This window comes from Buteo buteo, unplaced genomic scaffold, assembly GCF_964188355.1.
Source record: "Buteo buteo unplaced genomic scaffold, bButBut1.hap1.1 HAP1_SCAFFOLD_102, whole genome shotgun sequence".
NCBI classification, from domain to species: domain Eukaryota; kingdom Metazoa; phylum Chordata; class Aves; order Accipitriformes; family Accipitridae; genus Buteo; species Buteo buteo.
Genome location: NW_027439266.1, coordinates 36140 through 49886, shown reverse-complemented (window position 1 = coordinate 49886; position 13747 = coordinate 36140). Strand labels below are relative to the sequence as shown.

Here is a 13747-nt window from a genome sequence, read left to right as displayed (position 1 = left end):
CACCGAATAGTAGAGAACTCAAAAAAAAAAAGATATAACCATACCATATCAGAAGGGATCGGACCAAATGCTTTTGTAGGCAACTATCCAAATGTGATGCACCAACACATTAGCTCAAAGGATGTAAGGACATCCCTGAACCCACCAGAAAAAACTTCTGAGGACTGACTACATCAACATTTTCCTGGCAAGTATCTTCTCTGCCAGCAATAAATCCCAGCTCAATACATATCTAAAATGATATACATTAGAGGGCGTGTGTTTAAGAGTATTAAGTTGGCTTAAATTACTTGAGCAAAATTTTAAATATGTAATAGAAATCTAAAAAGGAACACAAAAAAATTGAGAACACCACTGCAATATTAATGCCAAGCTGTTACTTTTTTTTTTTTAAACAGATCTGTACAGCAACATAGCAAAGAATGCAGTGATCACAATTCAAGCCAGACAGCAATCTAAGGGAATACTAATCCTGTATACAGCAGAGCTGAAACACTCCCAACATTCAGATGCTCCAAGTATGTTGGCTACCCTAATGCACTCCAAACCAGTTCTACCTACATAGGACATTTTGGTGTGAAAAAGTTTCTGTAAAGTTCCCTTTGTTTCCAGTGTTTTTCTTGTACAAAATATTACAATGGTTTTTTATATATATGTTTACAGACTTGCACAGCTAGAAAAATATAAACTACAATTGGGCTTGGCAATCAGTTCTTTTCTTTAAATACATGACATTTCAGAGCAAAAATTGTAGTGGTAACATACCCTGCACTTCAAGCATCTGCACAGAAAAGCTTTCTTCCTTAAGCGTATCAAGCCTAAAAACCATGACTGCAGTGAGACATGTGCCACAGTAAGTGCAACGAATGCAATTCATCTACCTCCTGGCATAAGGAAGACACAAGATGAATGTTATTTGTGCAGGTTAGTGGCACAATATAGAAAAATCCGTAACTAAACATTAAATTCCTTAATAACATTCATTAATTTCATAGGCAGAGCCTGTTAAAAAAAGGACAACCGTTGTAGCTTTTAAGAAAAGCAGACGCTAAGTTCACGGGGCTTTATACATCTTGAACAAAAATGCAACCACAGTTAACATTTCGGGGCATTTGCTAGCTTCAAGCAAGCCCCCAGGTATTAAGGTTTTTTCCATTCAACTTTTAAGTAGAGGCCGGGGAGGATTTTTTGCTTTAAAGCTACAGTATCTGTCATTATGGCTTTTAACACCCCAGCTTTCACCCAGATGAGGTACATGTTTCTAGTGAAATGGTAACAGTTGAGCAGGATGAGTTTCAATGGACCACAAAAATCCACACATAGGTGTAAACAGGTTGTCTTATGAAAGGTTGCCAAACCAAATTGTAACAGCGCAAAACAAGATTTCTTCTTTTATTTTTCTCTGTAGAAAGCGTTGTCGAGGCATCTAGGACGTCGCTAGTAGTTAAGCCACTGAGCAAACCCTCTTTCCACCAGACTTCTGTTTACCGACACCACCTAAAAGGAGGTAAAAAAAAAAGTAGAAAGGTGAACAAACTACTAGCAAGAAGCATCAGCAAGTTCCTAACCAGCAATAAAAAGTCTGCATAATCATATACCTTATCAGTGTTGAAAAAATAGGCATGTTAACATACCCACCTCATCTCCCGTCAAGTTCCACAGCTGTATCAGTGGCAGACCTGTTGCGCTGTCATAATTTGTGACCTGGAAACACAGAAGAACATTAGCGTGCAGCAATTCTGGTCTGAGCCGTGCAGGGTGCAAGGCTAGCATCATTCACTGCATATCAGATCCTCAGACTCAGCGTAGGCTCGTGGAAATGTAGCTCCTGCCACCAGGCAGCTGGGACACCCTGCTGGCAAGTGCGCTCTGGTCGCTCAAATCCGTGCCCTTGCTAGAATTAGTGATGCATTTGAGCACTGCACTAAAACCCAAGGAAGCTGCGAGATTGAGCGTCACAAGCGCTATCGGCTTCCCACTCGTCCCAACTGCCTTACGTGGACAGCTACAGCCACTGTCAGAGGCACTTCGGAAGAGGCAAGTGCCTCTTCGCTGAGACCAGGCACTGCATGCAGAAGCCTTTGGGATGCCCTTACTTCTCCCTCCGGCCAGCCAGAGGCCAAGTCCTGGATGTCAGTCTTGCAAAGACTGTTGAGACTGGCAAAGCAGCGCAGACCCAGGTGAATATTTGATCCGCTGGACAACAGGCCACTTTGTGCTCTGTAAATCCATCCAGGTGCCCTTCCTCTCTGCCCGCATCAGTAACAAGAGGGAATACTCATCCCTTCCCAGCCAGGCAGTCCTGAGTGGTCCTGGTGCCACACAAGGAAGTTTTCGGCGCCCGAGATTGCTCGACGAGAATCCTGCCCAGCAGCCAGGCTTACAGGCTGTGGCTTTGTTTTCGATTTTAACACGCACGGTATGCGAGGGGGCAGAGAGGACAACAGCAGCAGTCAAATTGGCAACCAGACTTCCAGGCAGCTCTCGTGTACCTGTGCCACTAGGACTGCGCCTTTGGTCATCTCACTAACAGCGGCGTCGGCTTCAGGTGAAAAGTGATCCTCGTCTTGGGAAAGAAAAGAGCAGGAGAAAACAAATGAGATATATTCTTCACAGGCTTTAAAGGCCAGAAGGGACTATTAAGCTAATCTTGCCTGACCTCCTACATAAGTTAGGCCAGAGAATCCTCACCTACTGTTGCTGTACGCATTTGCTGAAACCAGTCTATTAAGCTGGAGATCACACAAGTATTGTGCCTGCTGTGTTGCTGAAGGGAAAGGATGAAGTGCTTTCTAAAGCCACTAGCTCAGTTAATGTGAACATAAGTGGCTGATGAATTAGGAGGCTTTAAAGACAGAAAAGTCTACTTCTGCAGTACGTTTGAGCTGCCATTAGTATTTTGATCCTTAATAAACTAAGCTCAGGGGCCTCAGGACATTACTGACCCTGCACAGAGTGCAATACTGTGAACGGGAACTCCGAAGCATTTGTATCACAGGCCGGCTGGCACCTGAACAGTGCCAAATGCACTCTTGGCAGCTCAGGTCTCTCAGCCTGCACAGCTTACGTGGGCACTGTTGCTAACTCCACACCTGTAATGCAGCAGGAAACTCTTGTGTCCCAGGCAATACAGTTACAATCTACACTGCAGACCAGACATTTCAGAAGTATTTTCATTTTGGAGGAAAGTTGCTTATTTCCTACCAAATCACTGCAAAATGAAGTTTCTCCTTTGTGCTCCCCACCCTGAGACCGCCTCCAGCAGCAAGTGAACTCCTTACAAATCCCGAAGGAGGTCGATTACCTCAGGGAACATGGAAAACACTGACTTCTGCAAGAAGCAGCTTAAACCTCGCCATCCATCTACAGTCTTGGCAGAGCCTCCTGTACCTCCTGGTTAGAGCACGCATCTCTAACACCACTAGAAAAAAGGAAAAAAAAAAAAGGGGGGGGGGGGGGCAAACCAAAGCATTTCTAGGTAGTGACTGACATTCTTCCAGTGCTTGGAGGGTAGTCTTTTGAACACAGAATTATACACATCAGTCATTTTAGTAGGAAAATGTCAGATATTCATCTAGCAGATTAAAAACTAAGTTTGCGTTTACAGCTACTCTATGACAGAAGAAGGCAGAGTAGTTACAGCTGCTTCACCTGTACCCTGCCAGTCCTGCCAACTTGCTGTTTAGGAGAGTAATTCATTCTCTCCTCCACCCAGGAAAAAGCCTGAACATTTATCATCTTTCCCCTGGAGCCTGACAGGTTATGCCATGCTAGCACATTTAGAAGAATAAAATACAATTTTTCCAATCTTGCTCTAGTCACATCAGAGGCTGCGCTTGCAATAGGAGGGAAAAGGTTTAGACAGAATCATCGCTTGTACACAGTTGGTATCCATTTAAACCTGCAGGGGGAGCACCAACGGTATGTCTTGAGAGCTCCATTACCTGGGAGTGGCACCACGTTGTCTAGTAAAACTTCTGCTCCTTGGAAAGGTAGTGATAAAAAATCAGACCTTAAAGAAAAGAGAATCAATCAGAGTAAGAACACGGCTTTAAGTTTCTCCTGTATTCTTTTAGAGCAATTGATTAATCAATGTCACCTTACAGGAATTCAGTTTGAAATTGATGACAGTAAAAAAAAAAAATCAGATTGTTCTCCCAGCAATCTAAGCAACAGCAATAAATAGTCTGATTAGCACGCCAAGTTGGATTGGGCTCCAAGCAAAAACCACCTCCATAATGGAAGCTGTACTGCTTTTCTCCCACCTCTGGGGCACAATCAAGTATTTAATGGGCTTGTCTAAGAAAACCCCCATCCAATACAGCTCTCCCAGCCAATGGGGCTGGGGCACAGAGAATCTGAATCTTCTTTCTAGCTCATCAATTAACTACAATTTAGGGCCTCCTGAAGGCATCCTTTCACTCAGCTTCCACGCTGAAGTGGCAGAAGTTGCAATTTCCTCTCCCCTCCCCTTCGAAAAAGCCTTGCAAGAGCTTGCTGTGCTCCCAAGGAATTCACAGCTGCTGCTGAGCCAAACCTTTCCACCGTTTTCCGCTTCAGCTGTGGAAAAACCTATAAGCAATTCAAACGGTATATGAAGATTCAAGCCAGATATTGCCTTAGGCCACAGAAGAGGAGCTAAAGACCTGATTTGTCTGAGTGTGTCAATCTTCACTTTGTCGTATCCTCCATAGTCCACGTATCTGAGCTCCACTTCACCGGTCTCTTCGAAGTAGCTAATAACTTGAGCCCGGAACCATGCCCCATCCAGGCCTGGAGCCGCGCAGATAATGCCAACTGCAAAACACAGGAGTACAGAGGAGAAAGGCTCAGCGTAAGTGGATTTCCAGAAATTAGCACTTCAGGCATCAGTACTTATCTACTGAGAATCAACAGCATTTCTTACGCTGCCAACATCTTCTTTCACCACCACCCACACCCCCACCAGACAAGGCCTGCAGCTGGGACGCAGGAGAAGTGGGTTTTACTCTCAAGTCTCTGTCTGCCACTTCCATGCTGTTCTACCCAGGTGTACAGTTCCCTTCCAGCCTTCGGTCACTAACAGTGAGGTCTGTCCCCAAAAAGGAAAGTTAGCGCTAGTAACCCCCTTCCATGTGATGCACCCTCCACTTTACACCACGTGCAGACTGTGACACTATGAAGATTTGGGAGTAGTTCCATACTTTGTCAGCAAAAATACACCAGATGCCAAGTTGATTAGAAATAGCCTGAGATGGACTTTATCTCATTCTGAATTTCAACATGCAACTAAGTGGCTGGGGAGGTACTCTAGGGATGAGTGGGGTAAGGAAGAGTAGAGCAGCATCTGTAGTCTGCCAGCGGCTTAAAAAAATATGAAATGACAAGTGAACTATCACATTCTCATCCACTGGGAAACTTCCCAAGCCTAACTCAGTGGCATCAGGCTTTCGTGTGACCCTAGAAGTTTCTCAGCTGAACAATTTGTGAGCAATCACATTACATGCCTTCTACTGGAGTTGGCAGGGTTGGAATTTCCAGTTGAGAATAGCAGGCGTACATCTGCTGGTCGAGGCTACGCAGACCATGGAAAGTGGGGTGCGTATGCTGCTGTAGAAACATGTGCCCTGCATCGACTTGGTTTGCCACGACGACCTCTACAGAGACTCCGTCTGGGAGGAAGAGCTGTCATGTGGAGAAAAGAAATTCTCATTAGCGTTCACTGCAACACAAGCTTCATTCACAGCAACTCCATGTTCCACCAGCAACTCCTGAGGCTTACAGCCATGGGTGGAAAAGCCCTGGCACTCCGGTATTTCACTTCCAAAAGCTACTCACTGTTACTCCCTGCTGCTCTAACAGAAATCAGACTTGAGGCGGGGCCCGCCTTGCATACAAAAAGACTATCGGCATGAAGCAGTCGGAAGACTTATTTACCCAAGGGATCCGGGGAACTACAGGCCTGTCGGTCTGACCTCGGTGCCAGGGAAGGTTACAGAGCAGATCATCTTGAGTGCCATCACACAGCAGGTACAAGACAACCAGGTGATCAGGCCCAGTCAGCGTGGGTTTATGAAACGCAGGTCTTGCTTGACTAACCTGATCTCCCTCTGTAGCAAGGTGACCCACTTAGTAGATGAGAGAAAGGCTGTGGATGTTGTCTACCTAGACTTTAGTAAAGCCTTTGACAGCATTTCCCACAGCATTCTCCTGGAGAAACTGGCTGCTCATGGCTTGCATGGGCGTACTCTTACTAGGTAAAAAACTGGCTAGATGGCCAGGCCCAAAGAGTGGTGGTGAATGGAGTTAAATCCAGTTGGCAGCCAGTCACAAGTGGTGGTCCCCAGAGCTCAGTTTTGGGGCCAGTTCTCTTTAATATCTTTATCAATGATCTGGACAAGGGGATCGAGTGCACCCTCAGTAAGTTTGTGGATGACACCAAGTTGGGCAGGAGTGTTGATCTGCTCGAGGGTAGGAAGGGTCTCCAGAGGGATCTGGACAGGCTGGATGGATGACCTGAGGCCAGTTGTATGCAATTCAACAAGGCCAAGTGCCGCGTCCTGCACCTGGGTCACAACAACCCCACGCGGCGCTACAGGCCTGGGGAAGAGTGGCTGGAAAACTGCCTGGTGGAAAAGGACCCGGGGGTGTTGGTCAACAGCCGGCTGAATATGAGCCAGCAGTGTGCCCAGGTGGCCAAGGTGGCCAACGGCATCCTGGCCTGTATCAGAAATAGTGTGGCCAGCAGGAGCAGGGCAGGGATCGCCCACCCAGGGATCAGCACTGGTGAGGCTGCACCTCGAATACTGTGTTCAGTTTTGGGCCCCTCACTAGAAGAAAGACGCTGAGGTGCTGGAGCGTGTCCAGAGAAGGGCAACGAAGCTGGTGAAGGGTCTGGAGCACAAGTCCTATGAGGAGCAGCTGAGGGAACTGGGGTTCTTCAGTCTGGAGAAAAGGAGGCTGAGGGGAGACCTTATCACTCTCTACAGCTACCTCAAAGGAGGTTGTACCGAGGTGGGTCTTGGTCTCTTTTCCCAAGTAAGAAGTGACAGGATGAGAGGAAACAGCCCCAAGTTGTGCCACGGGAGGTTTAGGTTGGATATTAGGAAAAATTTCTCCACTGAAAGGGTTGTCAAGCATTGGAACAGGCTGCCCAGGAAAGTGGTTGAGTCACCATCCCTGGGGGTATTTAAAAGACGTGTAGACGTGCTGCTTAGGGACATGGTTTAGTGGTGGACTTGGCAGTGTTAGGTTAATGGTTGGACTTGATGATCTTAAAGGTCTTTTCCAACCTAAATGATTCTATGATTCTACATTTCTCAGCTCAGGCAGAATGGAAACTGCAGTGGAAGAGCAGGTAGGCAAATCTGATCTGTAACAGTTACATAAGCTGGACAGCAGAGAGCCACACAAAATCCAACTGGTTTTGAGGGCATCTGTGAACCAGCCACGTTGACGTAGCATACTATGACAGCAGCGACCAACAACAGCCTTCCACCCTGACATCAGCATAGCCAGCAAGCTGGGACTTACCCAGGCAGTCATAAGGAGGGAATGAAGCGTCAGTGGTGTTGGTGGAGGTAGAGCGTAGATGTTGGTGAGACACAGCTCTTTGAACTTCTTGCCAATCAGGCTCAGTACTTTTTCGACTTGTTGCGAAGAGCCTGGAAGACAAAAATCCCACAGAAAGTCTGTAGTACAGATATGCTGAGGACACCCCCACCCCGTGAAGTGCCTTCTGCGCTACATCAACGATTTAATTTTTAATAGATTGGCCATGTAACCTGATATCAGACCAACATGAGCAACTCAGGCCCCAGTTTCAACAGCGTTAGCCTCCAGTATGAACCCAATTCACTGGCAGATATTTTTCAGCCACAATTAATCTAACATCCTTCACAGTCAAGACCGCACTTGCTGATACACATCCCATAGCTCCTCCTTCAAGCCTGAAGGGATCCTTCAAAACGTGTTGGTTAAACTACAGCAGCCGAAGATGTTAAAATGCATTCTCACCTCTAGAATAAGAGGGTTCAAATGCCAAGGCACAGGCAACTTGGCATACACCTCTACTGTAACAGCACCGATTAGAAAAGTTTTGTAAAGCACTAGGCTCACAAAGCCACTAAATCTGTTTAAATTCCTTGCCCATCTAATTAAGGCCCCCAAGCTACATATTAGACCATGAATAAAGAGACATTCCGCTTACCTTCAATGTGACAGACTTGGGAGTCACGGAAATAAGGTAGTGTTGAGACATAAATTTTGGCACCAGACGATTGCCTCAAGAAGCTCATAAATTTTCCTTGTTTGCCGATCAAGCGGCCAACTAATTCCTTTATGAAAGTAACAAGAAAGCAACAGTCAGGAAGAGAAACATAGATCAAACAACACCGTTCTCTGTGGCTTATTTCACCCACATTCCCAGTTCCTGTAGCACAGGGCCAGGCAGAATAAGTATAAGGGAATGCTGGACCAGCGCAGAGTTCAGCAGGTCTATGACAAGTCAAGGTAGATACAGATCAGTAAGCACAGCTTGTTTTGATAGATCCGTCTTCGTATCTTGTAGAATGACACAAAGACACGATGGTTTTTACCAGGCCTGGTAAAAGCTACTGTCTTCCTACAGTCAAGTGAAGTCACGTCCTCTCCCAATCTCCTACCATTTCTTGTTTTAAAAAAGCATGCTACATGCCTTTTTCATTCAAATATGAAATACTAAGTTTTAGCAATTTTTAAACAAGCTAATTAGATTAGATAGGGAGTAGACAAATTCATGGGAGAGTAAACCAGGCTATCATGCCCATTAGACTGCAGAGTCCCAGGACAGCTGTGCGGGATGATGAAGAGATGTCTTTGCATGCCCTATTACTTCTACTCTTTCACTGGCACCTGCCACCACCTACTGTCAGAGACCAGGTACCAGAGCAGAAGTGTTGGGCCCAAGTCAGTATGGATAATCCTATACAATGTAGAGTTGGCTACTTCAAGAAAAGTGACAGCCTGTCTTCATGAAACACTGAAACATATTTTTCTGCTGTAGAACTGCTTCTTTAGCCTGTGTTTTACTGGTCCATTAAAATGCACGTTACACGTCTTCCCTGGGCTCACAGCATCCAAGCACTCGAGGCAGCATGCTTATCCTGCCGGGAGCTGCTGTCTCACATTACTGGCTGTCATTATTCGGGTCTGCTGAGCAGCAGAACTGCAAGAGCGATGCTGTGCAGGACAGCCACAGATGATTTTGCATACACAAAGCAGGGAAGAAGGTATGAACGTAGTCCTAAAAACACAGTCTCTCTCTCAACGCAAAAGAAAGCTCACTATAAAGACAGAGACACAGCAGCTCTACAGAATAGCTCATACGAGCATTCAGCTTGTGAGGAAGGGTTTGGACAGGCAGTTGAAACATAACCCTCCTACATAGCAGGGGAAAAAAAAAAAAAAAAAATCACCTGCCCTTAATAACTGTGTACCCTCAAAGCCTTCTGAATGCTTTCAGAGCATCGGACTAACAGATTGGGGTGGAAGATAATGGGGAATAATGAGTCCAGCAACCAACATTACCCTGGGCATAACCCTGACATGCCTCTTGTTTACAGGTGTGTACTGGCTCTTTGTTCCTGTTGAGTCCTAACGGGAGCTAAATGCTTAAATCCTCGTTGATTTGTTGTTGATCTCTCTGGGATGGCACTGAGCCAGTACCAGGCTGGAAGAACCAGAAGATGGCTATGTAGGGCAAGGCAGGATGCGCGAGCAGGCCAACGGCTGGTTACCTTTGGAACCTCTATCTCCCAGATAACGACGCCGGACTTGCTGGATTCTCCTCTTAGCTTAGAGTTCTGCCGACTCACTGTCTTCCTCATGGCACAGCCACTGTCCACAAAGTCCACGCTATTTACATCCAAACCTACAAGACATACAGACATGTCAGTATTCAGACAACCCACACAATCCAGCTACCAGACACAAGGCCATGAAAATATATAATTTCATAGAGAGGTGACATTGAGCTCTTCCTATGCATTCAGTTGGGATGATCCTGTATCAGGTTCTCTGGTATTTCAGAAAGGGTAAAGTCCCATCACACGCGGCCTGCTACAAGTTTCCTTTTATTGCTGGAGAAAAACCTGCACACCTCTGGGAATGCAACAGAAGGAGGCCCGAGTTCAGCAGGAGTCCTTCAAACATGGTGACACCTTATGCAGCAGCAGAGACAAGACACTTTAAGTCAAAAGTTACCAGCTGAACGAGAGCTATGCTAACACCAACACTGAGCTGCTGCTGCAGCAAGGTATTTTGCATTTTCCCCACATGGTTTAAACAGGGCTTTTCACAGGGAGTTCAGCATGCAGGGAGGGATGTGCAACCTATTCGTCTGCTCTTTGCATTGACATTACATTCCTGCCCCAACGAGGGTTGCACGGTGACCTGAGCACCAGCTGTGCCCACTACTAGCTGTGGTAGAGGATTGTCTCTTGCCCAGATTTGTCATATGCTTGAAGAAACAAGGTGCCAGAGCTGAGCTACGTTTTGTTCCCAAACCATCAGCCGATACCAGGAACATTCGTACTTGGGAAGGGGACAAACTCAAACAGCTTCCTCCTGGTCAGATCCCAGATACAGTCAGTGTAACAAGATCAAGAACAAGAACAAGGCTGATCCTTCCTCCAGATTAACAAGCAGAAACATGAAGATCCTCACTTGCTTGCAAGAATTCAGATTACCCAGTACAAGACCGAAGAGAAAAATAAGCCCAACAGCTGCCTCACATTTGCCACATCTTAATAAGTAACACAGCACAGATGCCTCGAAAGTCAAAGGCAAGCAGTGCAGCTGTTTGCAATAGACTTGCTAGACAAGGATGAGGATTTAAGTCTCACAGCCTGGGTGCGAAGGTCAGCTGTAGGACCTCTTATCCAACACAGCCACATTATCAACTTTACCTGCTATACGCCGTCTCCCTACCTGTCTCCCTGCAGAGCTTTCAGCCCTTGTCATCACCAGGCTCCACAACACACCGTTGTACCTTCTCATCGCACCAGCATTCACAACAAGGCAAAACCATTTTCCTCCTGTGGTTACTCTCACTAGTGAAAATGTTTTGTGGGTTTAATCCTTAATTGTTGGCAAACTCACTCCCCATGTCTCACAACAAGCAGCGTTCCAACTACTTTGTAGCAATTACAAAAGACATCCTGTCATTAAGGGCTGTTGGCGCCACAGGGTCCTATAAAGGATTTTAACATCCATCCCCAAGGTCACACGGGTTAACATTTGCTCAGACAGCTTTGTATTCTGCCAGGCACACATCATCCAGGATCTAGAAGGCAAAAGCAACGCAGAGACAGATGGGGGAACTCCACGAACATTGCTCCCTGTTGGGATTTCTTGGCATGCACCTACCCTTCCAAGCAAAAAGGCTTCAGGGTAATTGGTCTGCAACCAACTGATTTTATCACAGCTCGTCAGAGCACTTCCCTGGTTCATCCAACAGCACCTCAGAAACCTGCCTTACAGCCTCCTTTCAGCAGCAGCCCACAAACACAGATAAGAACCCAGTCCTTACTAGAGGCTGCCCGAACTGAAGCAGAAACCATTTGCATTAGCAGGTCTCAAACCAGCAAGGTGTTCAACAGCCTGGCCTACATCCAGACACAGCCCATTTCACTGGGCTACTCAAGCACATGCTTCGCTTTAGACAATAAGCTTTGTGCTGAATGCAGACCAGTCTGTTCAACCTTTCGTCGTATACCCTGAAGATCACCCAGCTAACACGGGATCCTACAGGGACGGGAATTCTGAGAGCAAATGCATACCCACCTGCACACGAGGCCTAAATATTCATCTACTGGCAAAGGTAAAGATGAAGAGGACTTATCTGAACATGTTCTGAAGCAGAAGGGTTACAGCACATAAAATATTTGTTCACCACATTTTCATGGGAGCATTTTCAAATCCCTTACCTCCTGAGCGATCTCCATCCACCTCTGCTGCCCTGCGACGCTCATGATTCAAGCCTGGACCATCCTCCACGATTCCCAAAGACTCTCGTGTCAGTGTCGCTGATGCTGATGGCCACTGATCTTGGTTTGCACTAGAGCTTGAATCCTGTACAAGGCTCAGCGCAGCACTGCCGTGACACTCTGTGCTCTTTGAGATCAGAGGGAGAGAAACACAAGCAGGGACACCGCTTTCATCTTGAGATCCTGTCGTTTCTAGTTTTTCACTGTCGTCCTCAAGGGTGCTGGGCTGCGTTGTCACTACTGACAGGTCTGGAAGGTCCTGTGAGAGATCTAGCCTCTCGTGAGTTTGAGACAGAAGAGAGGGCGTCGTCGACCCTGCTGAGAGCAGGGAGGTCGAGGTTTCGTTCTCTCGGCATTCCTCTTCTGACGAGAGAGGCAGTCTTCGAGGAACACATGCTTCTGTTTTGGGTGGTGAATCATTCTCTGGCGCTTCTTCCTGCTGCTCTTCTTCAGTGGCTATTGCTTGTTTATCGTGATAGCTTGCATGCTTTTTTCTACGGGAATAGATCCACCAGCAGCCAACAAGTGCCAGCACTCCAGGTATGGCATATGGGATAATATTGCGGAAACGTGAAGCCATTTTACAGATCCTTAGCAATTATGTCTAGAAGAAGAAACAAAAGCCATGTTACAATAGTCACAGGAAAGGTAACAGCAAGGCTAAAGTTTCATAAATGCCTTGAGGTATTTCTATTAGCATGAACAGACTCGTTTTCTAGCCACTCCTTAAATTCACATCTCTGCTCCACCAACAGACCACAGAACAAGATCCTGACCTAAGACTAGGAATATCTGGACATTTCTCACCATTACGCTCACCAATTTCACCTTATCCCACCTTTACATGTAAAACAATTTCACCTTCTTTCTCCTGCCTCACCTTCGCAGGTCAGTACTACACACAAGGACAGCATCCGGCACTGCAAGTCTCTCCAGCATCAGGCTGGGTTCACAGCACAGCGGTACCACCAGCACTCCGAGACACAGACTTGACACGCTGCAGGTCTCCCCACTTCTCTGCTTGAAAGGCAGCACCACATTCCTGAGAGTTTCATAGGTTGACAACACGCACTTCTCTAAAACATAATAGCTCAGTGAAGGTGAAGTGCTTTGCAAATGTTCTCATCCACAGCAACTGCGAGAGGCTGGTGAGCGGGCACACGACAGAAGTCTGCAGTTAAGTAGACGCTAAACAGCAACACGCAGCTACTCCATTTACTTTTATACACACAGTGTAGGAATTCCTAAACAAAGAACAGCTACAGCCTGATCAAGCAAGTGCCTCCCAATAACCAGAAGTGCCTCTACAAGATTTTGCAGCAGTGAAGATGGGAAATCTGCTATAGCGCCCTTACAACCGCAGTATTTATCTAGCAAAAGCAGCCCGGATAGGGACACTACTACCTAGGAACCCAGCTCCAAAGTTTGTTCTACATTACTATGTTGACAGCTGCTGCTTCTCTGACTTTCCAGAGTCGAAAGCTGTCTCTCTGACTTAGAAAGTGTGTGCACCCTTCCCCACCTGCACACCGCCGAGACTCATGTCCCAGTCATGCTCCTCCATTTACAAGCCTCACCTGGGTTATCCGAGGCAGGGCTGACATGCCTTTCCTTTTCCTTAAGGAAAGTCTACAGCTGGAACACAAAGCTAAACAGTTACCCACATCCCCAAAACAGCCTTGCTGCAAAGCACTTACAGTTTATATTTTCACTGAGCAGGAATTAAAGCAAAACATCACATG

The 13747-nt window shown here is 46.4% G+C and overlaps 1 protein-coding gene across 1 annotated transcript; it reads right to left on the bottom strand.

The window, feature by feature from the left end:
* Positions 1-555: 555 nt before the first annotated feature.
* On the bottom strand, positions 556-13317 carry LOC142027990 (A-kinase anchor protein 1, mitochondrial-like). Its single transcript, XM_075022137.1, has 10 exons — positions 11946-13317; positions 9756-9889; positions 8189-8315; positions 7513-7643; positions 5487-5664; positions 4647-4797; positions 3945-4012; positions 2493-2566; positions 1639-1704; positions 556-1497 (listed from the first exon to the last, which is right to left on the bottom strand). Exons 1-10 carry the CDS (start codon positions 12583-12585, stop codon positions 1438-1440), a joined length of 1629 nt encoding a protein of 542 aa, XP_074878238.1. The 5' UTR covers positions 12586-13317; the 3' UTR covers positions 556-1437.
* Positions 13318-13747: the final 430 nt, after the last annotated feature.

Excerpts from the sequence above, each read along its gene's own strand:
- LOC142027990 (XM_075022137.1), bottom strand. The coding sequence starts at position 12,585 with ATGGCTTCACGTTTCCGCAATATTATCCCATATGCCATACCTGGAGTG. Across the intron at positions 9,890-11,945 it reads GGATGGAGATCGCTCAGGAG|GTTTGGATGTAAATAGCGTG; the intron begins GTAAGGGATTTG and ends TATGTCTTGTAG. Across the intron at positions 1,705-2,492 it reads GCGCAGTCCTAGTGGCACAG|GTCACAAATTATGACAGCGC; the intron begins GTACACGAGAGC and ends CTGTGTTTCCAG.